Source organism: Bactrocera dorsalis, chromosome 4 (genome assembly GCF_023373825.1).
Source record: "Bactrocera dorsalis isolate Fly_Bdor chromosome 4, ASM2337382v1, whole genome shotgun sequence".
In the NCBI taxonomy this organism is placed as follows: domain Eukaryota; kingdom Metazoa; phylum Arthropoda; class Insecta; order Diptera; family Tephritidae; genus Bactrocera; species Bactrocera dorsalis.
This window is the reverse complement of record NC_064306.1, coordinates 5,037,781-5,065,558: the sequence shown is the minus strand read 5'-3', so window position 1 is coordinate 5,065,558 and position 27,778 is coordinate 5,037,781. Positions and strand designations below refer to the sequence as shown.

General features: G+C 36.4%; 1 protein-coding gene across 13 annotated transcripts in view; it reads right to left on the bottom strand.

Moving 5' to 3' along the window:
• Positions 1-27,778, bottom strand: part of LOC105232084 (uncharacterized protein CG43867) — a 327,570-nt gene that overhangs the window by 229,002 nt on the left and 70,790 nt on the right. For all 13 annotated transcript variants that reach the window (XR_007422737.1, XM_049456460.1, XM_049456458.1 and 10 more), the window contains 2 exons: positions 3,944-4,920; positions 2,465-2,557 (listed from right to left, as the gene is read on the bottom strand). Coding sequence is in view for 12 of the 13 variants with exons in the window: in XM_049456460.1 (XP_049312417.1) it covers positions 2,465-2,557; positions 3,944-4,816 (966 nt within the window). In the remaining variant the exon portion in view is untranslated. The remainder of the gene's footprint in view (positions 1-2,464; positions 2,558-3,943; positions 4,921-27,778) is intronic.

The following is a 27,778-nucleotide window of genomic DNA, read 5'->3' as shown; positions in this document are numbered from 1 at the left end:
TCCACTCGATGCTAAGTGTGGATGTTAGACTTCAATGTAATAGTTATCTAGAAAAAAATATTTGAACCATGTCTGTCTGGATTATAAGATCTATAAAAACAAAACCATGAGTTCAAACTCGTCTAATCTCAAATGAAATGCAGGACTTCAAATGATTAATATAATCGCTTCGGTGTCATGGTGATGTGAATAGACTGGAATCTTCCGTCTTTACAACAACTTTATATGGCTTTAAGAGCTCGAGAGAGAGCTCCCAACGGCTTTGTTTGTTTAGTTATCTGTGCACATTTCCTAGACGATGCATTTTTCTTGAAAAGTTTACGGTTTTGAGTACTTTCTTTCGGAAGGAGATCGTAGGTATAAACTGAAAGTTTCTAATTTAGGAGATTGGATACCAGAAGTGTAGTTTGGATGACATCTTTAAAGGAAATATGAAATTCAAAAGCCAACAATATAGCTCCAATGGAATGCGATTTCCCTTATATTCCAATGGGTTGGGGTTTTCCTCATATACTATACCATTCCCATTCCATAACGACTTAGTCTTGTTTCGCTAAGGCCTGAGATATTCTGTGAGATCTCATTACCTCTTTAAGAATACAAAACTTATCTCATTTCAAGCCATGAGTTATTAAAAGAGCTCCTTTCGAACCCCTCACTCACAATACCTTCCCAAATCACATATAACCACACACATTACGCAAAAATAATGTTCCGAAACTCAAATCCTTTCAATCCAACCACACTTTACTCGCTCATTAACATTCATTAAGCATGACGAGTGGATGGCTTAATTGATTATTTCATTCCTCAAATATTTGGCGAAGCATGTTTGGTAATGAAATTTACTTATTAAAAAAGGCTTAACTATGTCGGAGGAATTGAAAAATGCGTAAACTCCACAACGCAAAAAAAGTATTGAACGCAATTGGGGTTGCGCTTGCTGCATGCACTGATTCGCTGACAGTTTTATTGGGGTTAAATTATACGGCGATGAATTAATATGCGCAGAACGTACGAATTTTCGACACTAAGTGCGTAAAAATGTGACAGGACTAAAGGGTTTTTGCGGATGTGGTGAGGTGAGATGCAGTAACACGACTTGTTGTGGCAAAAATTATGCTTGGAGAAATGCAATTAAAAAGTTGATGATTAGAAAAAAGGAAAGTAAGGTGGAGCATGAATTCGAAACCGTGTGAACTGGCAATCGGTTTAGGAACAAAATTAGAGCACAGCCAGTGTTACATAAGGTCATACCAAAATGTTGCGGGCTAGAACCAAAGAGACACGAGTCCAAGCATATATTATAATTGGGGAAAATCTAACTTCATCCCACCAGCTCTAGTCTCAATTTTTTTAGTAAAACAAATTTTTTACTGGACCCAGAAACCTAAAGTAGCATTCTGGGTACGTTTTGTACAAAATTATACTGAAAAGGAGAGCTAAAGCTCTACACTCCTTACTATTAGAATGAGCAGGATCCTTAGATTTTATTCATGCTCGCGTAGAGCTCCGACAAATGAGATTATTGTTTCCATTCCATTTGTAAAGTACCCTTTTTCCAGTCGGCGACCTTAACCTTAAAACCTTATTGGACCAACCGTTTGACGAATACCAGCAAGGCAACGACAACAAAAAGAGGGAGTAACTGCAACAAGGAACTGGAAGACCTGTATACTATATGCTAGAAACCATCAAAGTCAACAACGAGCAACCGGACTTTTCGGTGATGGACTTTCTTACTACAACTTTTGGATGTCCTTACATCGATCGCTTTAGACAAGGAGTAGCTTTCAACTTGACTATCCTTTAAAATATCCTTTAAATCTAAAAGTAGACGCGCTAATATGTTTTCGGAGGCCAATGCTTAAGTTCATCAGCGTATAGGCGATGCTGATTGTGCGTATGAGTCTATGACGAGGATTAAAGCATCCTTGGCAGCTGACGCATGAACCACCCAGCACACAAACATATGCACAACATACGTGCATGCCAAATTAATGACCAAAATAATAAATGAAGCAGCGCCTATGAGTGGCACAGTATAAAAAACAAACACTCACTCACAGCCAGGCACACAAATATTCGGCAAGTGAGGCAAGCCAAACTAAGAATGCCAAAATTCAACCACAGCAAACTCAAACTCTCAAAACATTCTTTTTCATTTCGCTCTATTAATTTCAACGGCTGAGTGTCGCCACTGGGATAATCTTTCGTGCCGCACACACTTTTTTGTTCTTAATTTCTCAATGTCCTGTCGCCTGTGAGCCTTGCCACGGCTCATACACACATTTGAATTATTCCCAAAAGCGCATTTAATTTTCATTCTACGTGACAGCATACTAGCTGCTCTCAGCCGAGACATGTTAAGCCGAAAAATGTGTCTAGTCTACTTTTAGGCACATAATTTACAATATTCAAATGAGTGAGATTTGAAAATAGAGGATAAGAATTTCGAACTCACCTTTTCACGTAGCATATCACGTATGCGGCCAGCTTGATTTTTGGAGCGATGCAGCTCGAGTTGAAGTTCCAGACAGCGTTCTTGCCAGTTAATCTGAAAAGCGAGAATTTAAAGAACACATGAAATACAATGAAAATTGCTTTAAAAATCACATGAAGGAGAAATCTTAAAGATTAATTAGCGTCGGACCCAATATAATCAAGCTTCGAAATGTATTACCTCCACTAAGTGATTTCATTAAGTTGAGGAGAAATGATAAAAATCTTCAGGAAAGAATTCTGCAAAAGACTACCCGACTTTTAAGCATTAAGATCTCTGGGATCTCAGCAAGAACCATCCAAAACTTCTACAATTTTTTATCTATAAGGAGGCACAAAAACTTCAGTCTACATTAACAAGATTAGTGACGAAAGACTTTCCGCTTCGTGAGCTGCAGAAATGTTGAAAAAACTTGTACCATTCTAAGACTAGATTATCTTGGAAGCAGTCATTACTAAGCCGATTTCTTTAAATGGAGGTTGGGTGAATGGCTTTCCTTGTCGCCGCTGGAGCTTCTCAGGCTAAAACATATAAAATCAAGACCTGTTGGCTGAGTGCTAGAGCTCCAGAGCTTATCAGTACCAAATATAGAAAAGGAAAAGGTATGGTGCCCCAGCCAGTCTTAAGAAACCGCGATATTTCCTTAAGTTTTCAACCAGCGAAATATTCAAATCCACGCATATGGAAAACAATGATCAGTCCCATCCACAGGCTTCTTACAGTGTATCTCTTTTTGTGGAGTTCGGTGGCTTCATTCTCAAACCAAAGAACATTCTTGAGTAAAGGACGGAAAAAGTAAGATTTCTCTAGTATAAAGTAGATAATGCCGCTATATAATAACTAGGAATGTCTTTTGTCCATAAATTATGGCAGAGCGAAAGAAGATGTTGAAACCGAGGAAGGAAAATATTTATGCCCCCTCTAGTTTATAGTCAAGATATGATTTCCAGATAGAAAGCTGTTGAAGTCAAGGACGACAAAAGTAAGGTTTCCCTAGTGCTTATTCTAAAGATGTCTACAGTCTAAAGATGAGTATCCAGACAGAAAGGTGGAAGCTGGTGAAGTCAAAGACGGAGAAAAGAAAGGCTTCTCTACGTCTTATTCTATAATTGTCCCTAGGCTAAAGGTGAGTATTCACACTGTAAGGGGGCTGATGAAGTTAAGAACGGAAGGAATAAGGTCATTCCAACCCTTATTTTTCAGATGTCTATAGCTTAAAGATGAGTTTCCACACAAAAAGGGGGAAGCTGATGAAGTCAAAGACGACCAAAGTAAGGTTTTCTTAGTCCTTATTCTGTGGACATCTTTCAAATCAAGATACGGTAAGGTGATGAAGTCAACAACCCTACAGAGTAGTTCTTCGCCTATCGAAAATTTGTTTACCAAGCTAAACTATACCAGGCAGTAAAAATAAAGGTATTCCTTAGGTTAAAAACTCACCTCCGGCACTGGTTGCGCGTAGTTGTTCACCTGATGCACGTCCAAATGTTCAGTGATCGTAGAGAAATGCGGCCAAGGCGCATCGGTATCTAATGCGGCTAAACCAGGATTAATCGCCGCACCGGCAGCCGACTGCGCCGCGCCCGAGTCTGACTTTTCAGATGCATCGCTGCCGGTGGCCGACACGGGCTTCTTAGCCATAGCACCACTACCGCCACCACCAGCACTTTGCAACGATGCCGTGCTTGGCTTTGCCGGTATAGGTGGTGGACGCTGCACACGACGCGGCATTAAACGCGGACTATTTGGAGTCGATTGCGAGACGACATTGCCACTCGCGCCTGATGTGGCTGCAGAGATGCGTATAGCGGCAATATTTTCACAGTGCGGACGCGTTAAGGGCATGTTACCGCTAAAGGATGTGGCGCGTTTGGTGAGCAAAGGCGATGAGTTCAACGACTGTGAGGCATACATGGGAGGCAATGACATTTGCTGTTGCTGCGCGCCACAGTAAAGCTGCTGCTGTTGTGCGTTTTGTTGCTGCGCATAGTAGTGCGCCGATTGCATGTGATGCAAATGATGATGGTGGTGCGCTTGCGTCGCCGCCGCCGCCGGAAAGGTATGCATATACGCGTTGCCATCTTGCGCGCGCATATAATACGCATGCGCATGGTTGCTGAAGTGCTGATGGTGAAAGGCAAAAGGCTGTTGGCCAGCGCTGGCAGTGGATGGCGTGGCGCGGCCAGAATTCGCTGGCGAAGGCGACGATGACGAGGCAGAGCGGCGGCGCGCTTGTAGCACTTGTTGCTGTTGTAGATTGGTGAGCGAATCGAAGATTTGCGATAAGCGCCCCGAAGGCACTTCGTCAGACATTTGTGGGCGCGTCGCTGGTGATCAAAACGGAGTGCGTCTTTAGAGTATTCAAAGGGTAAGCGCTTGGTTAAATGTTTTGCGCGCGTAAGAAAAGCATAGCGTAACTGTAAAGAGAGAGAGAGAGAGGAAAAGAAATATGTATAAAAATGTGATTAAAACGTACTAGAAATAAAATCGATAACAATAACCATGAAATTTTGCTTAAATAAAAAAATTTAATTTAGAGTTGCCACTCTTTTGAAAGTAATAATAGTAGTTTTTAATTATTTTTGTATAAAAAAAAGATAAATATAAACATTTTAAAGAGATATTTTTAAAAACATTTTTACATAAAAATAATTAAATAAGGTTGCCACCTTTTTAGAAAATTTATTAAAGCTTCTTGTATATTTTAAGCAAGACACATAATGCAAAGTCAAGTAAGTAAGTATTTTCTAAAAGAATTATTTTGAAATTTGAATTATTTTTATAGGGTTGCCAACTTTCGGCAAAAATTAATAATTAATAATTTAGCCCATAAACGCCGCATTACCATAAAAGTGTATTAAAAATAAAATTCATTCGTGAAGTGCTCAAAGAGGTTGTGTACCTTAAATTTCTGTTGCATACGACGCTGCATAGGGTTACCTCCTTTTTGGAAAAATTTACAAAATTATTATTAAACCACGACGTAAACTTTTCAACGTTTTTACTTTTTTTTATAACAGACGGTTTCTCAAATTACGAAAAATTTCACCTTAGAGTTGCCATCATTCTCAAATTAAAAAATGAAAACAATAAAAAAATAAGAATTAATAAGGTAATTTATGTTATGAAAGACGGTTTTCCAATTTACAAAAAAACAAAAATATAAAAAGTATGCTGAAATTTTTAGCAGAGTTGCCACCACTAAAAAAATTAAAGACCATAAAAATTTTCAGGATTAATAAAAAAAACTTTATTTTGTGAAAGCTGATTTCTCGAATTCTTAGTTTCTTGGTTTCTTGAATTACAAAGAGTATTCTGAAAGTTTTATAATAGTGTTGCCACCATTAAAAAATTTGAAAATAGTACAAATTTTCAGCATTAATAAAAAAAACTGTTTTATGAAAGGCGCTTTCTCAAATTACAAAAACATTCTTAGAATTTTAGGATAGAGTTGCCACCATTTAAAAATTAAAAAAAATATTAAAAATTTCAAAATTAATAAAAAAGTTTATTTTAAGAAAAACGGGTAGTACAGAATGATACCGAAATATTTCGGAATTTTTTTATACCAAATGGAAGATAAATTTAATATTACAAAATTAAAATAAATGTTCCAATATTTTCCTTTTTCTTTATACGCAAATATATTTGAAAATCTACAACAAAAAAATGTTGCCTTGAGGCACTTGAATACCTCCATACACTTGCTAACACTTTCTTTATAGAGTACCCTTCACCATGAAACTTTTAATGTAACATATGTATATTGACAATCGCCAATAATTTCCTGTACACGTTGCATGCCACATTATCGGAAATTTCAAAAAACACTGACAGCTATTGAAATACGGGACAATCGAATATGTAAAATGGGAAGACACCCTTTTCATAATCAATACGATTGTCAACCCTGTTGACAGTGTATACAGCTTGTCAGTGAGGCAGGCAACGGAAATTGCATGAAATGCGTCATCAACGTGTCCACGAATGTAAGTATATGAAAAAAACAGTGCGCAATGCAAATAAAGTGCAATTCTATTTATAGGCGCGATTTCGCAATGAGTCAAGGAGTGGTTTACTTCTGCATTGCAAATCTTTCGGAGTGCATGGAAGAACAGTGACGTACTTTTGTGCGATTACAATGCTCATTTTGCACGCAACACATATGACTTCCTTCTGCGCAGACGCGAGCGACGCTGTTTCAGAGAACGGAAGACATACGTACGCGTCAAGAATTCTAAATCTGCGGTTCGTGGGAGCTTAAAGTGTAAGTATATTCATGAAGTTGGTATAGTAATCACAGATAAAGAAGATTTCAAAATATGAAGCCCTAAAAAATTTTGGATTTGCTTCTAATACTAGAGCTCCAAAAGCCTATAACAAACTCACGGCTGGTTCTTTGTCTCTAGCTCTAGCTAGAAAAGTTGAAGATTTCGAAACATAAACGTTTAAAGATACGCTGATAATATTGCGAGCTTGTTTGACTCTGTCAAGCTCAAAAAGAATCACAAAATATGAAAATCACAACGAATTTTCAGTCTCAAGAGCTTTCAACTGTTTCGAAGTTCCTGAACAATAAATAATATATGTGGTTTTCTGAGCTTTATAGAGCTTTCAGAGACCATCCTGTATCTACGGTTGATTTTTATGAGCTTCACAGAACTTTCAGGAGCTTTCGTGGTTTTCAGACACTAAATGATCTACGAAACTTGTATTTATGGTTGGTATTTACAAGCTTTACAAAGCTTTGAGCAACCAACTTTCACCTTTTCTAACTCGTAGAGTCATAATCGAAACAGTATGGGTACTTCCCACTTTTCTCTTCATGGTTTACCGTTAGCTTTATATTAATTTTTGGTGCGAAAAATCACTGCACTAATTTGCCTCTCCGTGATTTTATTGTCAAACTTTGGCTACAATATGAGCAGATATTCAGCCTGTAATACATTAAGTAGCACATACACATACTATATAAATAGAGGAAGCTTTTATTAAACATTTCTGGGCCAGTCAAAGGCATTCCATTTAAGACTTTATTAGCTGCTACAAAGCCAAAGGCGAAACTGGGACTGAAACAGGGTGCACGATATGCAAAAAAAACTTTAAGTTTTCAATATTGACTTATGCATACATATGTCTATGTTCGTATGTATGGTTTGAATGTATTTGTATGCATATTTTGAAAAATATTAAAATGCGCGCGGAAAAATTTCCACCAAACAAACTTGGAACTAGAAAGAAGAGCTCTGAGGCACAAAGGCTCGCATAGCTAAATTATTGCGTACAACATTTAAGCAGAAATTTCAAAATTCTTATTAAATTTGTTCTGAAATTGAAAATTCTTCAATTAATTTCATTTAGCTTTCGTAAAATATACCCAATCCCGAAAAATCCCGAAATTTTTAATTACCCAAAACGGGTTTTTCACATTCAGTTTTTTATCTGGTTCAAAAAAAATATAACGCCAACCAAATCCAAAATTTTCGGGATCCCGAAACGATTAAATTCCTACTTTAATTGTGCTTCGTAATGAAATAATTTCAATGAGTTTGGCATTTCAAAATTTCTGTCTCATTTACTATAAAATAAAATAATTTTACCTAAACTCTTTTAATTTTCATAACATAAGACCAATTCCGAAAAGTCCCGAAAATTTTAGGCAGCCGAAATGGTTTTTCATGCATTCATTTAGTTCATTTAGCAAAAAAATAACAACCCCAACCAGTTCCGAAAATATTCAGGATAAGATCTTACTTAACCGTCGAAGCTCACGAAAATTCAAAATTCTTATTTCATGTATGTACATATTCTGAAATGAAATATTCCTCATTCCATAACATTAACCCAATCCCGAAAAATCCCGAAAATTTTAGTCGGCTAAAATTGTTTTTAATTTATTTCTATCTAGTTAAAATCCAGTCCTGAAAATTTTCGGGATCCCGAAACTTCAAAAAATATTTCAGAATTTATTATAAGCATTTATAAATTCTTTCGTGACCACTGCTTGAATTTAAATTCTTAATCCCGAATGTAAAGCATTCTTAGTTACACGACATTCTTGTTGCTAAGCGGTATCACAGCATTTTGCCACTTCACATTTGCCAGCTAGTACTGGCTCTCTATATCGTACACTTCTTTAAGCAAGTTTCAGCTACTTTTTATGCTGCTGCTTCTTCTTCTGCATGCACCCACATGCGTTTGTAAAATATGCGCGCTCATGTGTCACGCATTTTAATTTAAGCTGCAGCAGCTACTGCAGGTGGACGCCACTACTCCCGCACAAATGTGGCAAGCGCAGCAAATAGTCAATAACAGCAACAACACCAACAGTAATAATATTCGAAAATTATTTAAACAAAGCGAGTCGTGGCGCGCGTTTTAATGGTCCGCCGAGTGTGTTACATAGTGTTTTATGTCACATAACTACGGATAAATATGATATATGTGTTTGTGTTGGTGTGCAAATTTAAATGTAAATGCATGTGAGCGTGTATGCATGCCACAAAGTGCGTGCCACATTACTATTTTATTAATATGTTGCATTGCTGCTTGCAAGTAAATATCCGCCTGCATACGCGAGTGTGTGTGTGCTTGTGACTTACGTGACAGCGCCGCGCGCTATGGCATTTATATGCTCTTTGCCTTTGCATACGAAATGGCAAGCAACGCGTTTTCCAAGTACCCCCCTCTCTCTCCTTCCGAACTCTTTGCAACAAGCAACCCAAGAGTGCGAAACTAAAAATGGCAACGCGAAGAAAACCGCGTATTGAAGTAAGTTTAAATTGATTTAACCTCGCGCTATTTACAAATATACATACATACATATGTATATACCGATATGTTATGCAAATGAATGCAACGAGAAAGTGGCCGGTAATACCAAATTAAAGCTTAAATGTGGCACTAAAGTCACATTAGGTATGAAACCGTAAGAATACAAGTCTGTATGCTCCGTACTAGAGAACTTTAAAGAGTTTTGGCAGTTTCTAAGTTTACTAGACTTTCTGGAGCTGCTAGAGGCTCTTAAGCAGTAAAATATTTACGAAGCCTGTATTCACGTGTGGTTTTAATGAGCTTTACAGAGCTTTCGGGAAGCAAGCTGTATCGTTGAGTGATTTCTATGAGCTTCAGAGAGTTTACGCGAGCTTTTGAGGTTCTTAAGCATTAAAAGATCTGTAAAACCTACATATATAACTGATTTTTATGAGCTTTACAGAGCTTTTGCGAGCTTTCGAAGTTCTTAAGCATTAAAAGATCTGTAAAACCTACATATTTAACTGATTTTTATGAGCTTTATAGAGCTTTCATGAACCAACCTGATGATAGATGATTTTAGAGAGCTTTCGCGAGTGTTCGAGGTTCTTAAGCATTAAAAGATCTGTGAAACCTACATATTTAACTGATTTTTATGAGCTTTATAGAGCTTTCATGAACCAACCTGATGATGGACGATTTTCTGAGCTTTACATGGCTTTCAGGAGCTTTTGAGGTAATGAGTATTTGTATAGAGCTTTTATGAACTTTTGAACTACTGATCTACACATCTTATTTCAAAATAGTTACAAAGTCATAGGAAGAGAGTACGATAGGGAGTAAAACAGTGTCATATTCAAACTACAGACGACCATTCTAGGCAGTCTTAAGTTTAGTCAACAAACGATTGCAAAATTAATGAAAATGTACACCCGATACAGAAGGCCCAACGGCAGATAAAAGTTAAGTTCAATTTCGTCAACGGAATAGTACCAAAGAAAAAAAGAAGAAGACAGTATCAAACAAAATATTTTTATAAAAAGTCTGAATCAACTAACCCCCTTGGTAGGGTTCTAAAACCTCTGCCGTACTATGGGTCCGGCACCCGGTTACAATGCAACTCAACATCGAACTAACAAAAAGTTAATTCTACCCGCATCTGAGACAGCAAGATTCTGATTTTGTGATATGAAACCTATTGTCTAGGTTAGTTCCTAAATCTAATATCGAACCGAGATAAAATAAGTTATATGCCAAAGCTCAGACTTCGTAACAGTAGCTACTTCGAACGAATTGAGGCATCGGCTTGCTGTCATCGGAATTACAGATATCAAATCTTAGATTAACAGGATCAGTAAATATAATACTGAACCGACATAAAAGAAGTTGTATGTCATTAAAGCTCTTGGATCCGCATATACATATTTCCCAATACAGTTGGATCAAACTCAAAGAACTCGCCTTTCAGAGATCCGTTAAGTCAATAGACTAGTTATAGTTCGAATTAAAGAAATACTTCACCTTAAGGATGAACGGGTTTGAAGGATGTGTTCTTGAATTTTCAACAGAAGCGAACTGGAACTCTGGATTGTTGAATACTTCGGTAAAACTGGTTGTTTGGAGTAGAACTTGGACTCTTTAAGTTTGTGGAGTCCACGTTTGCCAAATGTTATAGTATTGTGGTTTTGGTAAAACCTGCTGAATATTTTGACGTCAAAGAACTGGAAGAACTTTTCTTAAAGCTTCAGCGCTTAATAAACTTTGGACCTCATTAATAATGAACGAACTTGAAGGAAGTGTTTGGGGATTTCAAATAGCGGCTAACTGATTCTCTGGCTACATGATAGAATGGAGTGAGGAAAATGAGGAAAGTTCTCTGAGCACATGGAAATGGGCAGAAACGATTCTTTTACATATGGCTCTAGCATTTCACTTCCGGCCTTAGACCAAGTAACTTCTGAGTAGCCAAAGAACATCCATTTGAAAGCGAGCTAAAGATAGAAGGCGAACCCTCACGGAAAAGGAAGCAACAGCCTCGGTTACATGATTACTGATGGATCAAAACAAAAATGCATCAAGTTGAAGAATTCTTCTTAAAGCTTCAGCGCTTCATAAACTTTAGACGCTACTCAAACTCTCCACACACTCAACCTGCTGCCACGAACCAAAATTTATTGCTATTTGAAGTATATGTCTATGAGTATCCATATTTATTAAATGCAGCAGACATAAATCGGCTAAAAGTGATTTGCAATTCACTTAAATGCACTTAAGTTCATAATTCATTAAGTAAGAAAATTGCGCAATTCCGGGCGGACGAGCTTTTGTGGCAAAGAAACGACTACGAAAAGCGCAAGGAAATGCTGCAAGTGTTGCAAGCGAATCATACTGTTGAAATTTAGAGTTATATAAGTACAAACATGCATACTTATATGAACACTCAGATGAAAACTTAAGTGCTTATGCGAGACATTAATAAACATATTGAGGTGGCGTAGCGCTTATGGCATTGGCTAGCTGCCGGCCTACAGACCAACATATGTTTGTTGGAAAAATTGTACAGTTAGAAAATATGTTGTTGTAAAATCAATTAGAATTTTTCATTAAATACACTTAAAGCATATGCTTAAGTGGTAACCACGTGGACACTTGATGGTCAGTTGGACGTTGCTAAGATGCTCGAAGGAGAGTGTCCATAAGTTTTTGGAGCTTTTTGGTGTATAAGCGAAGATATGTTTATGCATGTGTATGGGTGAATGTGTGTGTGTCTGAAGCCAGCTGCTCAATTACATTTGCTTAAGTGGGCACTAGCGCAACGTGGCAGCACTAATAAATTAAATTATTTTAACAATTTATCAAGAAGGTGAAGAGAGTATATACATATGTATGTGTGGTGTGTTTCAGAACCAGAGAAAAAGATAGGCACGGTGTGGGGGAAAAGTAAAATTTGAAGAAATCATATCATCTCCACACAAGCACACATTTTAATATGTTTAAGCGCCTGCAAGTATAGCAGCGCTTTGAAAACGCACACATACACATGCAAAATGCATGCATATGTGCCTATAAGTGAGCATATGTGTGTCGCCTGCAAAGCACTGCCAGCTATTTTTGTCTTTAGTGAACTTGCCTTTCATTAACTTCTCATATTTGCTCAACAATATGCACATTTGCTCTGGGAGGTGGTGCTTTTATTTTTGTTATTGTTGTTGTTGCTATTGTCAGAGCCGCACAAACAGCTGCTCGTTGTTTCGTTGTTATTGTTAAGCAGCTTGGCAAATATACCTCATAGCAAAAATGTTCCGAAAAGCAATGGAGTATGAAATTTGTAGCAGCATCTTAGGCGCAAGCGACGAGAGATCAAAAGGAATATATGAAAAAGATTTCAAGTAAATTACAAATTGCAGATGTCTTAAGCGGAGATGGCAATGTAAGCATAAATAAAGGCATGAGTGTTTGCATATGTACATACATATGTACATATATACAATTATACAAATATACACATATGTATACACAAACACACATGAAAGCATATAGATCCACGCTCATATAACACTTATTACACATGTCAAGTTGATTGCCGAAAAATTCCAGCTCAACGACACTAGTAATTTGGGAAATTTGAAGACACTTCCACCCGCCTGACTTCAGCTTCCTCAGCTACTGCTAGCTGTCAGCTTGAATTTCTTACTTTATTTGCACTTGCAGTTGTTTATGCTTTGCTGTTTGTTGTTTTTATTGTTTTTTGTTTTATTTTTGTTGTTGTTATGCGTCAAATTATACTTTAGAGAATTTATGGCAATGCCAAAAGTTCACTATCTGTTTGTAAAATCTTTGAGAAAAGCTTTTCATGTGTGTGGGTGGCACTACGACTACGAGTGGAAGAATTGAGAATTAAGAAAACACGTTGTGTTGCTGACACCGTAGCTTTAATAACCTTCACGGGTGTATTTGTTGAAGCATGAAGGGTATAAAAATATCTATATTTTGATTTTGAATGTTTAGCTTGTAGGGCGGCTAAAACTCATTTCGAAATCTACCAAAGAACTAAAATAAAATTCTTACACCGTTATCTCTCTGAAACAGTCGAAACAGGGATCCATTATCAACAGAATTTTCACTATAATGGTTCTATGAATATGTCTAAGCCGAGCGGGGTACATCTGAGACAAATTATGTGGTTACTTATCAAAAGTTCACTGAAAAAGGCATGACCCAGATCGTTTCATAAAACCGAATCTAGATTTGCGCCAAAAGAACATAAATTTAACGAACATCGAAGCAACGCAATGACATAACCTCACTACAAGAGTCGAGTTAGACACGTTCGATTTTTAACTTACAGATGTGACGGGTTCTACCTAGTCCCAGAATAAATCAAAATGGATTCGACACCATATGCTCTCCAAAAATGCCTGAGCTTGAACCTCATACATACATCTAAACTGAAATACGGATTCAACAAATGATTAGATCATTTAAGATTGATGATTGATAATAGATAATTTATGATTGAAGATTAGTGATTGATGGTTGGTAACTGACAACTAATGATTGATGATTAATTTCCAATTAAAGATTTATGATTGATGACTTATGATTAATGATATTGAATGGTTTATGAATGATGACTTTAATTGGCAATTCATGATTGAGATTAATAATTGACGAACTATTTGTGATTGAAGATTAATAATTGACAATTTATGATTGACGACTGATAACAGCCAATTGATGTCCGAAGACTAATAATTAATTAACTATTTGTGATTGATAAATCACGATTGACGATTTATGATTGATGACTGATAATTGGTAATTGATGATTGAAGATTAGTAATTAATGAACTATTCGTGATTGATGAATCATGATTGACGATTTATGATTGATGACTGATAATAACCAATTGATGAATGAAGAACAATAATTGTTAAACTATTCATGATTGATGAATCACGATTGGCGATTTTTGATTGATGACTGATAATAGCTAATTGATGAATGAAGAATAATAATTGTTAAACTATTCATGATTGATGAATCATGATTGATGATTTATGATTAACGACTGATAATAGCCAATTGATGATTGAAGATTAATATTTATGATTGATGAATCATGATTGAAAACTTAGTAATAAGCGATAGAGCAATGAAAGATGTTGATTAGTGATGAATGAAGAATAAAGAATGTTAAATGAAAATACATAATAACTAAATAAAAAAATTTAAAAGAGATGCAAGAAGACTGTAGAGAAATATGGGTACAGAAATGAAAACTGTTAAAAGATATTATGAATTATGCTAAAGTATAACAAAAAATGAAATTTTTAGCTTCAACAATGTTTCTGACCAAAATATTCTCGGTCCATTTGTAGCGAGGCCTGCTCGTGCTTAACAATATTCACAAAAATCCACACAAATGCGGGGACACAGCACAATTGTAAGCGGCTTCGCAGGCAGCTCTTCATTCAGGCATTAAAATAAAGAAACCAAAGCGGCAAGCGGCCAACAGCGACCAACAAACGCGAGTCAGACACCCAGTCAACCAGTCGGTCAGAGAAACCATCAACAACCCCCCACGACATTTAGTCAGCCAACCAGTCAGCCATGCATTCATTCATTTGTTGGGGATTTGCCATTCTTCTCGCATTCGCTATTGTTATTTTTGTTGCTGCATTATTGGACGGCTGCATTTTGTGTCGCCAGCATTTTTAAGCTGCAGCAATTTGCATAATGCAACAGCGTCAGCAACAATAACAACAAATGTTAAGTAATATTACTACAGCAAACAACAAACAATGGGGTTAAGGTAAAACATTGTTGTTGCAACGCTCGAAGGACTCGCTTGCGCTGAAGAGGCAGCTGGCGAAGGATTGAAGGTTGTGTTGAAGGTGTTACGCTCTTGGCAGCTCGGTCAATACGCCATTTTTTATTACGCATAGTCACATGTATATATGTATGTATGTGTCGCTTGGCAACCACAAAGGCCTGGCGTATTGATTGTTCGGCTGCGTGTGCTTGTAGGCGCGCTGCTTGACAGTGATTAAGGCGCATTGTAGGTGCAGAAAAATGACGCGGATGAAAGAGATAGGAAAGTGAGAAAGCAGAAAGAACTGAAAGTTGACTTGTGCAATGGATTAAGTGAATATTTTTGGGTACATACAAACAGAAAAAAATATATAAATTTATCGATGGGTTTAAAATTAAAGCAAATTGGTGGCGAATAAATGCGAATGTGGCTGATATAATGGTGGAAGCCGAGAGGATGATGTGGTTAAAGATCAAATATGTTAAATTTTTCATTCGAGAATTACAAAATCTCATTTATTTTCAAGTGAAAGTAAAGTTTTTTTTGAAGCCCGCTTCATTTTACAGAGACTAACTGTTCCAGAATCTCAAGAAGTTCTTAAAGAACAACCCTTGATCCCAATATCTTCCCTTCTGAAGTAATCAGAGGCAAATGTCCAACTATTCTGTGTACCATCTATTTTGGAAGAGCTCAAAGAACCCTAAGCGTTTTCGAAAGAAAAGTTTTGCGGAAGATTTTCTGGTCCTCTGAGCATAGACAACGGCGAATACCGCAGTCGATGAAACCATAAGTTATACCAGACATGCGATAACATTGACAAAGTTTAGCGAATCAAGAGGCAGCGGCTGCGCTAGCTAGGTTATGTTGTCCGGATGGAAGAGATTTTCGATTCAGTAAGCGCCGATGAAAGCAGAGGACGAGGAAGACCTCCACTTGACTCATGACCTTGCAAGTTATATAAATTTAATCAACTAATTAGCTTTATCAATTAATTTTGTGCTTTAATTACTGTTCAGCCGCGCTTACGTTTCAAAAATCAACATCACTTGCCGCAAATTAGCTAAATGAACTTTCTAGACAACGAAAATTCAATAAAAAGAAGTTATTTGTTTGTGTTTAAACAGCGCTTGCCGCACAACAATCAATCGTTATATTTCGTAACACGCCAATTATGGTTGAACCGCTACGGCAGCGCGGCGCTAACGTGACATGAGAACGCCCTCAAGGCAGCACAATGCTATTACCTAATTATACGCGGCTACCTACTTATCTGATTCACCACACGGCTCACTATTTACGATTTAGCCGCGCCTCCGCCGCCACAGTCCGCGCTTCACTGTTCACGTGTCAGCTTGTCTGCTCTACCGCTAACTGCTCGTCATAATACCTTGTTTCGTGTTGCTTTTGCAACAGTTGAAATTATTTTCAGCGCCTTTCCCCTGCGCGCCTACACTTCGGCGCTGTCAAGCAGTCTGACGAGCGCACTTCAATTTCAAATTCAATTACCGAAAAATGCACGCCAACGGCAAGAAAGCAAAAACCACATATGTACAGGTATGTACGCTCTTACTAACCGACAGCCCGACAGCTAATATAAACAATAACACAAATAATAAGCCAAGAAAAAAAGCACAAAACAAAATAACAAAGCGCTTCGGCCAAGCAACAAAAAATGAATGTAGGTATGCATGTAGACCACCTGCCCCAGCTGACGAAATGTGCCGTTACAACATAACGAACGTCATACGAGGCATTGTTTTTGCGCCATACTCCGCGCTTGCATGCTAGCCGTCAGAGTTTTTTTGCCTTTTCGACGTGTTTCAACGTCATTCAAGCGTACGCCGCTGGATCAGTCACTCACTCACACAAATTTTATGCTCCAAGATTATATAACATATTTACAAAGAATTTATATAAATTTTTTTCATAAACCTGTTGAGAATTGGTTGGGCTAATGAGAAAAGAACGTAATCTGAAGATTAGAGCCCAATTTTTTTAAAACGACCTTTTTTTCTCCTAGCCATCACTTCTTTTCTACTTGAGTAAGCTCTGTAACTCGGCGTTATGAACCAGTCTTCAATCTTTTATTCAGGGATGACATCTACGGAAACGGCAAAGCAGCAATCAATTAGGAAGCAGGGCGACTATGGATTGTGTCACCAGGAACAAGCGGCTTCACTTCTATTAAGAGCCAGGTCATAAAGGCATCGAAGGTTACGAGATACCGAGTTTAACGAGAGCGGCGTACGGCTATCATCCAGAAATGTCATACGACGCAATGGGTGGACAGTGAAACAATGGAGCATCGCTTATGCAGTTGCCCAGTAGTGGCATGGCTATGCTTCAAGCAATTGTGGATCCCACGTTCCAAGAAAATGGAAAAGGTATCGGTAGGAATGTCACAGAAACTATTGAAATTCGCATTAAGTGCTGGAAACCTAAAGGATGAGTACTCTTCAAAGACTATAGGTGGCTTACTATCCTGCTAGATACCCTAACCTAACTTAATTGGCGTAAATGCGAATAGCCGAGTTAGTTTCTTCTTTCGCTACGTATTATATTCCAAGCGTAACCATCCGGGAGTTTCGGCAGCTTAGAGTCAACAAATCAATAGTAGTAGTTAATATATTCCTTCGGAAGACATCTATGCAATACCAAAGCTCCATCTTCATTTTTGACATAAAGAAAGCTACTCATAGAGACTAAAACCCGTTTAAAGCAGAGGCAGATTTTACATTATAAAGCTGACTGAGCATTAAAAATCGATATTAAACCTAATCTGAAGAAGATTTCTTCCAGTCCTTTAGTACTACATCATATGAAGGCTTTGAGATCTTTTAAAAAGCATTCTATCGGGCTCATAAATATAATAATTTTATACTAAAGCTTTCTCCTTTTTTTTAACTTTTTAAATATTTCTTATATAAACCAGTTGAGAAGTACGAAAGCAAACGAACGAAAGCGAGTAAAAAAAAATAGTCAGTTCATTCAAAACTAAATCCTTCGAGGCATTATAAATTATTTTTTAAAGATTGCAACAGTGTTTCAAATCACTCGAACACTATAAAGATTTCCAGCTTCGTGCTTAAAGTTAGACAAGACTCTTCGAAAGAATTAAGTCACCAAAAGCCACTCTTTGCTAACTACCAAATCGTACTTCGTATGAAATCGCATCGCCGAACATTGCAATGCATTCGAGTTTGCCAGCAACAGAAACGAATAATTTTACACACGCAAACCTCATTACAAAAGCACATACATATGTACATATAATAACATTTCAATGACCCCTTTCCCGATAAATATTTAATTTCATGCCTATTTGTTGCTTCAACGCTGACTTTTGCTGCACCGCCGCTGTTTTGCTACTGACCACTCGCCGCAGTCACGAATTATCACGAAAGTGTTGGTATTTTATTGTTTCTTTTGTTGTTGCTGTGGTTAGTGGTTACTTCTTTTTTGTGTTGTTTTGAGCTTTTCTGCTCACATGCTTTAAACACCTGTTGTTCGTCGGCTGCCAGCCAAATGTGAATGAGTGGTGTCGGCGACGTTTGGTCAGCCGCCGCAAGTTCCACCCCCATTTGGTTGTTCGATTGTTAACTTGTTTACTATGTTTTGTAAGCAGCATGCATGCCGTCTAAATTATATTTAAATTAGTTGAATAGTTTTTTATATAAATTTATGGTTTTTGCGGCGTCAGATGGTAATTATTTCTGTGTTTGCTGGAAATTTATTAAAACCGAGGCCTACTACTTGGCGGTCGTAAAATTTAAAAGCGGAAGTGTTTTCCTAAAAAAATCAATTAAGCTCCGGAGACATGCTTTGATCTGGCTGTGACTTGAAATGCTTTTGAGTACGAAGAATGATATACATTATGCAGGACTTAAGTTTAATTAGTGTCTGTAAAGTAGTCTTCAAATCTCAGTTCCAGCCAAAGACTTAGTTATTTGTCAAATTAGTCAGCAAATCTAAATTAGCTGGAGATTTTGACATAGTAAGTTGTAGTTAGTAGATTATTAACTATTATTAAATGCTTTAATTAAATCTTTCAGTCTAAAATCAAAAAAGTTTTCTCTAGTTACCAATTAAAAAATTTAGTCTCAGTCTTAATTCTATTCATATACTACATGAAGTCAATAGAGATGACTTATTTTTCTGAAAAATCTGTGAATTAGTCTGATCCAAACGTTAATTGTAAGTCATAATCTTATTAATTTCTTATATAAAGTCAATAGAGATGACTTACTTTACCCAAAAATATTTGAATTAGTCTGATCCAATCGTTAATCATAATTCATAATCTCATTCACCTATTATATACAGTCAATAAAGATGACTTACTTTGCCCGAAAATCTTCGAATTAGTCATTAATCGTTAATCAAAGTTTTATTCAAATTTATAGTCTCTAAAAAATTTTCTCAAAAAAGCTTTAAATAAGTCTCAGTCACAAGCCAAATCAAATTAATTCACATACTATAGTTATTTTTAGTCATAATCAATGAAAAAAAACCTAGTCGTTAGTTTGCAGTCAAATCCTATTTAAGCTACAGCAAAAAGTAACAGTTTTGAAATAAAATCTCTAAATCGGCTTATTCCAAGACTATACATCAGTTTGCAGTCAAAATTTTTGGACATTAGATTATTCAATGGACATGACTTGGGCTCAGTATACTACTTAATATAATTTGGAATTAAATCACTTGAGTATTTGGCAACTAAAGTCACGAAAAAAATTGTATAAGTTAGTTTTAGTTAAAGATATAATTCAGTTATGGCCAAATTATTCTTGACCTTAATCGTATTATTAGTTCAGATTAGTCTTAGTCAAAGATATAATTTAGTTATGGTCAGACTGAATTATTTCATACGATTTTGGACAAAATTATTCTTGACCTTAATCGTATTATTAGTTCAGATTAATTCAAATAAATTTTTAGAATTATTAACAACAAATTTCGAAATCTTAATCTCAGTCGCCCTAAGATAGACCATTAAGATCAAATCAAGTGATTTTTCGTATATCCACAATAAAAAAAAAATCTCCCCAACCAACTGATAGTTCTAATACATTAGGGTGGTCTCAAAAGGACCTAACTCCAATGTAAGTGAACGACCTTCTCTACAATTATATACAAAGTCATCATTTTGGCGAAGTTTTGCTGCCACAACTAACTAGACTGATTGTATTTGCAATATGATTTTTTTAATTCAACACTCAGCAACAAACGCTCATTGCCAGTTTTGTCTTATTTTTGCCAACAGCATACAAAAAAGCGCTCTTAAAACTCTCTTGCTTTACTGCACATATTGGTGCTCTTAGAATACCGAAATACCAGCATAAGGTCTGCTCTTGCACACTAACAAAATTGACATATCTCTTCGCTGATAACACACTCACTCTTGTTTTTGACTCTCTTCCTGCTTTTAACTTCAACTTCAAAGCTCTTTCGTCAGCTGCCATGGCGAACAGCTGTTTTTGACATGCGGGTAAACGCCTAAACTTGACATTAGCAGAGTGTGCATGCTCTCGCAGGAATTGACAATCCTGAGGGACATAACATGATATGTTTGTGTGAATGTTGAGACTTTGACGTTTAGATTTTCTTAAGCACAGGCGTATCATATGTTCTAGCTGCTTTGCGGCTTGTGTAAATATGTCAGTGAGGGTTACAATTTACTTACACTTGGCCATTGGCTACCTTTTCGACTGTTATTTAATGAAATATGTTTATATCTGATATCTTTTTGTTGATATTCGGAGTTGGAAGCTTAGAAAAGTCATCCATTTCCGAGGATTTTAAGAAAAGACCGTTTATATTTGAAACTATGTACATACGCCATCGTTATCGCATTTCTATCAAGACCTTTCCTAAATTTTTCACAGAACTTATTCTAACATTTGCCTACATCAATCCAGTATAATAAATTTAGTTCCCTACAAGTTTTAGACATTCCTGAAAGGCTGGTGTGTTTTCTCACACGATCCAAAGGTGACTTAGAATACCAACCAAGCATCGTATAACTACATATGTCCTCGAGCTTACCCATCCTAGAAATACAAATGGTTCTACAAGTATCCAAAATACTTGATATTGGTTGCTTTCGAGTCCTAACTGAGCTCTAATGGTCTCTCTGGTCTTTTTAGCTAAAAAAAACTATTAGGAAACTATCAGTAAGACAAAAGCTTTTCTTTACTATTAATGAAATGTCTCAACTTCACAGTCTTCCCGTAAAATCATTGTTTCCCTAGCCACATCTTTTCATATCTAAAACTCACTTATTCTTTTTGTCTCCTACAAGTTATTTATCTGGTTGCTCGCGCTTGTCAGTCACTCTCTATTTCGCTATTCATGACATAATCCATAATCATGTCATTTTCAATACAAAGCTACACTCCCTCCTCTAGCTTGGCTCCTATTTTCATGCAAGCTCCGCCGTTATCATCATCAGCCAGCCCGCATTTCTGACAGCCGCTGTCATTTCCGCACACAGCCAAAGGTTTCAATTAATAGTAGTTTGTGGATTTTTCTTTTATGCTACTTCTTACTTCGTCGCAGCTTAAGCAGTACTAGCTTTTTCCTTTTGATTACTTTTATTTTCATGCCACCCACTCGCTTTCTTGAGTACTTACTCTTTGTACTCTTAAATGCGCTGCATTCTAATTAGACTCATTAAGTTAACGCACTGCTCTATTAATTTCAGCATAACGGCATATGAATATAGTATTGTATGTCACAATGCTGCCAGCTTCGTAAGATGACTCTTTGGTTGTCTTAATTTAATTATATAGTAAGGGAAGTTCGATAAGTCAGCGAAGTTGTGGAATCGCGACTGTCAAATACTTCGATAGTTGAACACTTAAATCCCCTTGAGCGGCAGCCGAAGATGATTTATTCCATCATACGATCAGATAAGCCGATAGACTTGTAGAAATCGACTCCGAGACCGAGGTGTTGTAGTTTCCTGAGCTTCCTGACAGAGTTTAATACAATCTTTAGAAATGCAGTCACTATTTTACTGGGCAAATTGGGACTCACCAACGGTTCGAAGTCATAAATAAGGTTCTACAGAAATAGCCACGAACAGATCTTCTAAAAAAGTTCACACTGCAAGAAATCACAAACATAAATTGAATATTGAAGAACTATCTGAAGTGGAAGACCTATCAGGTTGCTCAGACTGTGAATGTCTCAAATAGGTTAGGTTAGGTTAGGTTAGAGCTCTCAGTGCTTACATAACCGTTATTATTTAACTAAGACAACCCAGAACTCACTTAGGAGCCTTATATTATCTTAGAATTGGTTTAAAATTGCTCTCACACCCTAAAAATATGGTACAAATCAGGACCCCGCGAGAAGTTCTAGTCTTCATATATCTGGGTATAGCTTGGTGATAGAAGTCTCGGTTCAAGGAAAGTTTTCAACATCTAAACAAACATCTTCCTTAAAGATTTAAAAAAATATACTTCACAAAAGGCTTCGAAATTGAAAAGACCAGAAACCAAACAGGCAAGTCCTCTATGTAAATTTTTTTCTCGAGCTTTTACTTTGAAATATCACACCACCCGCGTAGAGGCTTCTATAAAAGTATACACAACTATTTTTAATGCAATAATTTGTCATTTACTGTTATTCCCGTTCGACACTAATACACACACACAAACGTAGATTACTTATAGTACACGTAAATCATTCCTGAAGTGACCACCGCTTTTGCGGCCAATTAAAATTCCTCCAATGTGTGCAATTAAAACTGTATTTACATGTGTTTTATGTCAGTGAATAAGGTCAGGGTCGCATTGCTGCAAACGCTTCAATTTACTCAGACAATGTCTATAGAGAATTGGAAAATTGCTGTAAAAATAGATTTACTCTATCATATTGACGCTTTCGGCTATTTTTTGTGTCTTGTTTATGTTAACGGTTGTTTAATCGATATTTACAGATTCTCCACAACTTACTCATACAGACACTTGTTGTTAGTTGTTTGTTGTGCGCTATTTTTGTGCGCAAATGAAATATTTTTATTCAACACAAGTGTGGGGGTACGCGGGAAGTGGCCACACGCGTCTAAGTGTTACTACAAAAGTTGTGCCAAAACAAAAGATATGCTGACGTCAGAGTTTCAAGTGTTATTATTGTTGGCGGAAATAAAAAAACATTATTGGATATGATTGGAAAATATATACTTTCCATGTGGAGAGTATTTGAGAGGGAATGCAAGTGGTGGGAAGTAATGGTTGGGTTTGGAACTTCCAAACTATCACTCACAGCTAATGTTTAGCTCTGAATATTCTTAAGAAGAGTTTCCCGTCTTTCTTCACATCCATCGAAATATTCAGTTTGTGTCCTGGCGTGATCATTTTCTGACTTATTTAGCCTATATCTGACGCAGACTTCAATGGATGATTTGGGAAGCGATAAAACTTATCAAAAGTGACATAAATTGCACTCAGAGCCAATTCAAGCCAACAGTAAGATGCCGTGAGCCATAATAACGTTCTTTAAAGGATTTGTAGTAGTAAAAATAATGATCAGTGCCTTTGACATAGTTTGGAATCTCAACATGACATTGGCAAATCTAGCATTAGTATGTCAGTTAGGGTATAAGAAATCCAATAAGAACTCCTCCATCAAAGATAGATACCCCAAACGCTTAATGCGATTTCACTCGAATTTAATTTAGCACCTATTATGTCAAGGAAATTCAAAAAGAGCTCCTAAACCAACATCAGATGTCTCGACCGCACAATTGTTCCGTCAAAATTCGGTTCCACTCGAATTGAGAACTGATTTACCACACCAAAAAATATAAATAAGTATAATTTTCATTAATTTCAGTATACGAAAATAAAAAATTATTCACGAGCAACACCTTTACTTGCATCCCTTTCCACAACTGAACGTGCTTCAGCACAAAGTAAACGGCTTATTTTCAAACAATGCTTTCGAAGCGTGATCAACAACTCCGATATCATTTAATGCTTGCTATGGAAATGCGAACTAAGGTTAAAGCTGCTTCTATTATATTTTTCCCTGTTTTTTGGCACACCACTTTGCATTTCAAAAGACTTGAACGAGTTCTAGCGAGGTATATATACACACTCCACTAGTGGAATATATGTACCTATCCAGGTGCCGTTAGTTACTGCAGCAACGCACAGCTGCAATGTTTCCAATTGTATCAGCTGTTCGTCAAAGCATTCAAATTGAGTTTTGCAAGTATATAAATTCTGTATCATTTAGAACAAGAAGTGGGAGAAATTATAAATATACAAGTAACTGTTAAATTTTTGACAGATAATACTAAAAATTATGAAAAGAAAACATCACAATTATAATATTGAAGCAAAATCAGTCGCCAAATCCTGGGTGATAAGAAATTTCAGTCTAAGAAGAAGTCCAAACTTCCCAATTTAAAAGTTATTAACAGCCTTATCAAAAAAACTTTGAATTTTTCGACTAAAACTTGAGTCACTGGGCTCAAAACTTGTAAGCTTAATTTTATAAACCGGTGGAGAATTTCACAATATTAAGTCAGTTGAACGAAAAAATATGTTTAGACTCACATTTCATATCTAAGTTATCATAAATGATTAATCAATTGAAAATATTCAAAAAAAGTGCGACAATTTAAGAAATAAACTAAAAATTAATTAATAAAAATTTAAAAAAATTATTAAATTGTAAAGAATTAAAAAAAATTAATTAACATTAATAAATAATATATTGCAAAGAATTTGGCAACTTAAAATTATTTAAAGTTCCAAAATAATTAAAAAAATTAAGGAATTGCAAAAATTTAAGAAATTTAAAAAATTACAAAAACACATTTAAAAAATTAAATATTATTGTAAAAAACTTGGAAACCAAAAAGTACGTCAAACAAATTTTAAAAATTACAAAAAATTAAATTAAAAAATTATAAAATTGAAATAATTAAAAAAATTAATTAAGTACAAAAAATTTAAAAAATTACAAAAAAGCTTTAAAAAATTAATTAAATTTAAAAAATTACAAAAAACATTTAAAACATTAAATATTATTGTACAAAACTTGGAGACCAAAAAGTACGTCAAACAAATTTTAAAAATTACAAAAAATAAAATAAAAAAATTATAAAATTTAAATAATTTAAATAATTAAAAAAAATTAAAAAAATTAAAAAAAAATAGGAAAGTACAAAAAATTTAAAAAATTATTACACAAAAGAGCTTTAAAAAATTAATTAGAATTTTTTTTTTAATTTTCACTAAATACATATCTTTCATGGTGGCTCTTCAAGCGCCACTCTCTTCATGACAGCATCACTCACTTGTCATATCAACGCCCACACGCTGACAACACTAATTACTGCCCTACTGAGAATCACAAACACACACTCACAGACCAACATGCTGCTCATTAGCGTGCACAGCAATAAACAACAAAAAAAAATATAACAACAAAAAAAGATTTAAAAGATAATGAAAATAATACTATGTGTTATACTTTTAGGTGTCATGTCCCATGCATTCATATACATACATACGTACATACACACACATTTATGTAGATAGAGTAAATATGTGCTAATAATATGTTCATTTGTGGCTTGAACTTTGCACCTTTTCGCCTTTGTGTTTGCCATTCATAGCTGTATGTATAACTAAACAAATAGCTAAGAGCAACAACAACAACAAATAAACACATAATGACATACATACAACTGTGTGCTCAACTTAGCTTAGAAAAAACTGCAACTGACGCAAGTAGCTCAAGTGAATATGTAGAAGTGTGTGTAGAAATATGTGTCTGTGTATGTGTAAGTGTGGAAAAATAGCTAAATGCAACATGCAACATTGTAAACATGCAACGCCAACAGCAGACTATGACACACAGCAGCGCGTCAATGCCACACAAATGTTGGTTTTGTTATTGTTATTATTATTTTTTGTTGTTGCTAGTGTTGTTGTTATTGTGACAATTGCCTACGTTGTTGTTGCAATTGGCTGTCGTGCTATTAGTATGTAAAATAGCGCACGACTTGACTACTCCAACTATCGCAAAACTGCTACAACAAGCACCACCAACAATAACAGTGACAACAAAATGTCGTCTAATAAGCTACAGTAACTTGTTATGTCGCCGCTGACACCGAGTAACAGAGTGCAGTAAGCCAAGAAAGCCGCCGTGCCCCACCAAACAACAGTGAACCAACGAAACGAGCCGAACCTGGGGCTCCACCATGGCAATTGCTCATTCTCCCAGTCTGGCAACATTAGCGAAGCTCTTTCTAACTTGTATACCCTTGCTTTGAAGATGCTAAGGCTCTATAAGCTTTCCTGAACTATGTCGACAACACAGGGATTGGTTAAGAGAGAGTATGAATGGGTTTTTGGCAGACGGTCGGTCCTCCAGTCCACATTTCTAGAGCTATCAAGTTGGAACTTCGCAAAAATTAATATTTCTTTCTAGCATTTCAATGACTCTGAGATCCATAAGATCGGCTGAAAACCACGCGTAGTTGTCATATAACCGTTTTCTCAGTCGGTCCTCCAGTCCACATTTCTAGAGCTATGGAGATGAAACTTAACATGAATGCTTCTTTATAACTAGTTATTTGATTATTCTGAGATCCATAAGATCGTATGAAAACCACGCGTAGTTGTCATATAACCGTTTTCTCAGTCGGTCCTCCAGTCCACAATTCTAGAGCTATGGAGATGAAACTTGACATGAATGCTTCTTTATAACTAGTTATTTGATTATTCTGAGATCCATAAGATCGTATGAAAACCACGCTTAGTTGTTATATAACGGTTTTCTAATTTCTTAGCTAAAACATGTAAATATAAAGCTCGAAAGTCTAAATTCGATGCACATGCGTATCTAGATCAAAAAAATTATAGACCTAGAACTAGAAGCTGGTTGAATCACCTGCCAAAGAAAGTTTTCGCTTATGCTCCGCTGAAATCAATGGCTGAAAAAATACTGGAAATAGAATACTGAAAATTCGGCAGGGTCTTACAAATCTTTACTCGAAATAGTCCAAGTTGCGGCATAAAAGCTGCGGTGACTAATTTATCTCGCTCTTTTTTCCTTTTTTAACTCGCACCCTCCTACTTTCTACCCCAACCGCGCGCTTCTCTACCACACAGTTACTGTGTGTTACACTTTTCTGCACTTCTCTATATTCCATTCCTACACCATTATCTTACTACTTACTGCCTCCCAATTTATCTGCCACTAACATCTACACTATCTATGGCATCTCACCGAGTGCAACTACTTGTCTCAGCCACTGCTTCTTTGCCGTTGCGCTCAAGTATTTGCTGCGACTTTTTGCTGGCGTTTGCCGCCTCGTCTTCACTTTGACGTCATTGAGGTCGCACACTTTCCATCGACTGCACGTGACATGTGACCGCCGCCGTCACAACAACAGCAATAACAATAAGTTTAGCGCCTTTGAGCTTACCCTCCTCAGCGCCGTGCATGCACTCGAGTACCCCGCCGGTAGTAGCAGTTTGCATGCTTTGATTTAACTACGACTTCGCCTCTTGGCTTTGTGGTGTTTCCGTTATTTCCAACTTCGCATGCTCTGCCGTTTTTGCACAATCATTGCTTTGTGGTTCTCATAGTTTGTATGCACTTATGCATTAATGTTGCTATTGCTATTGTTGTTGACCTGTTCCGCTCTGTGACCTCGTACACGCTAGCTGTGCAG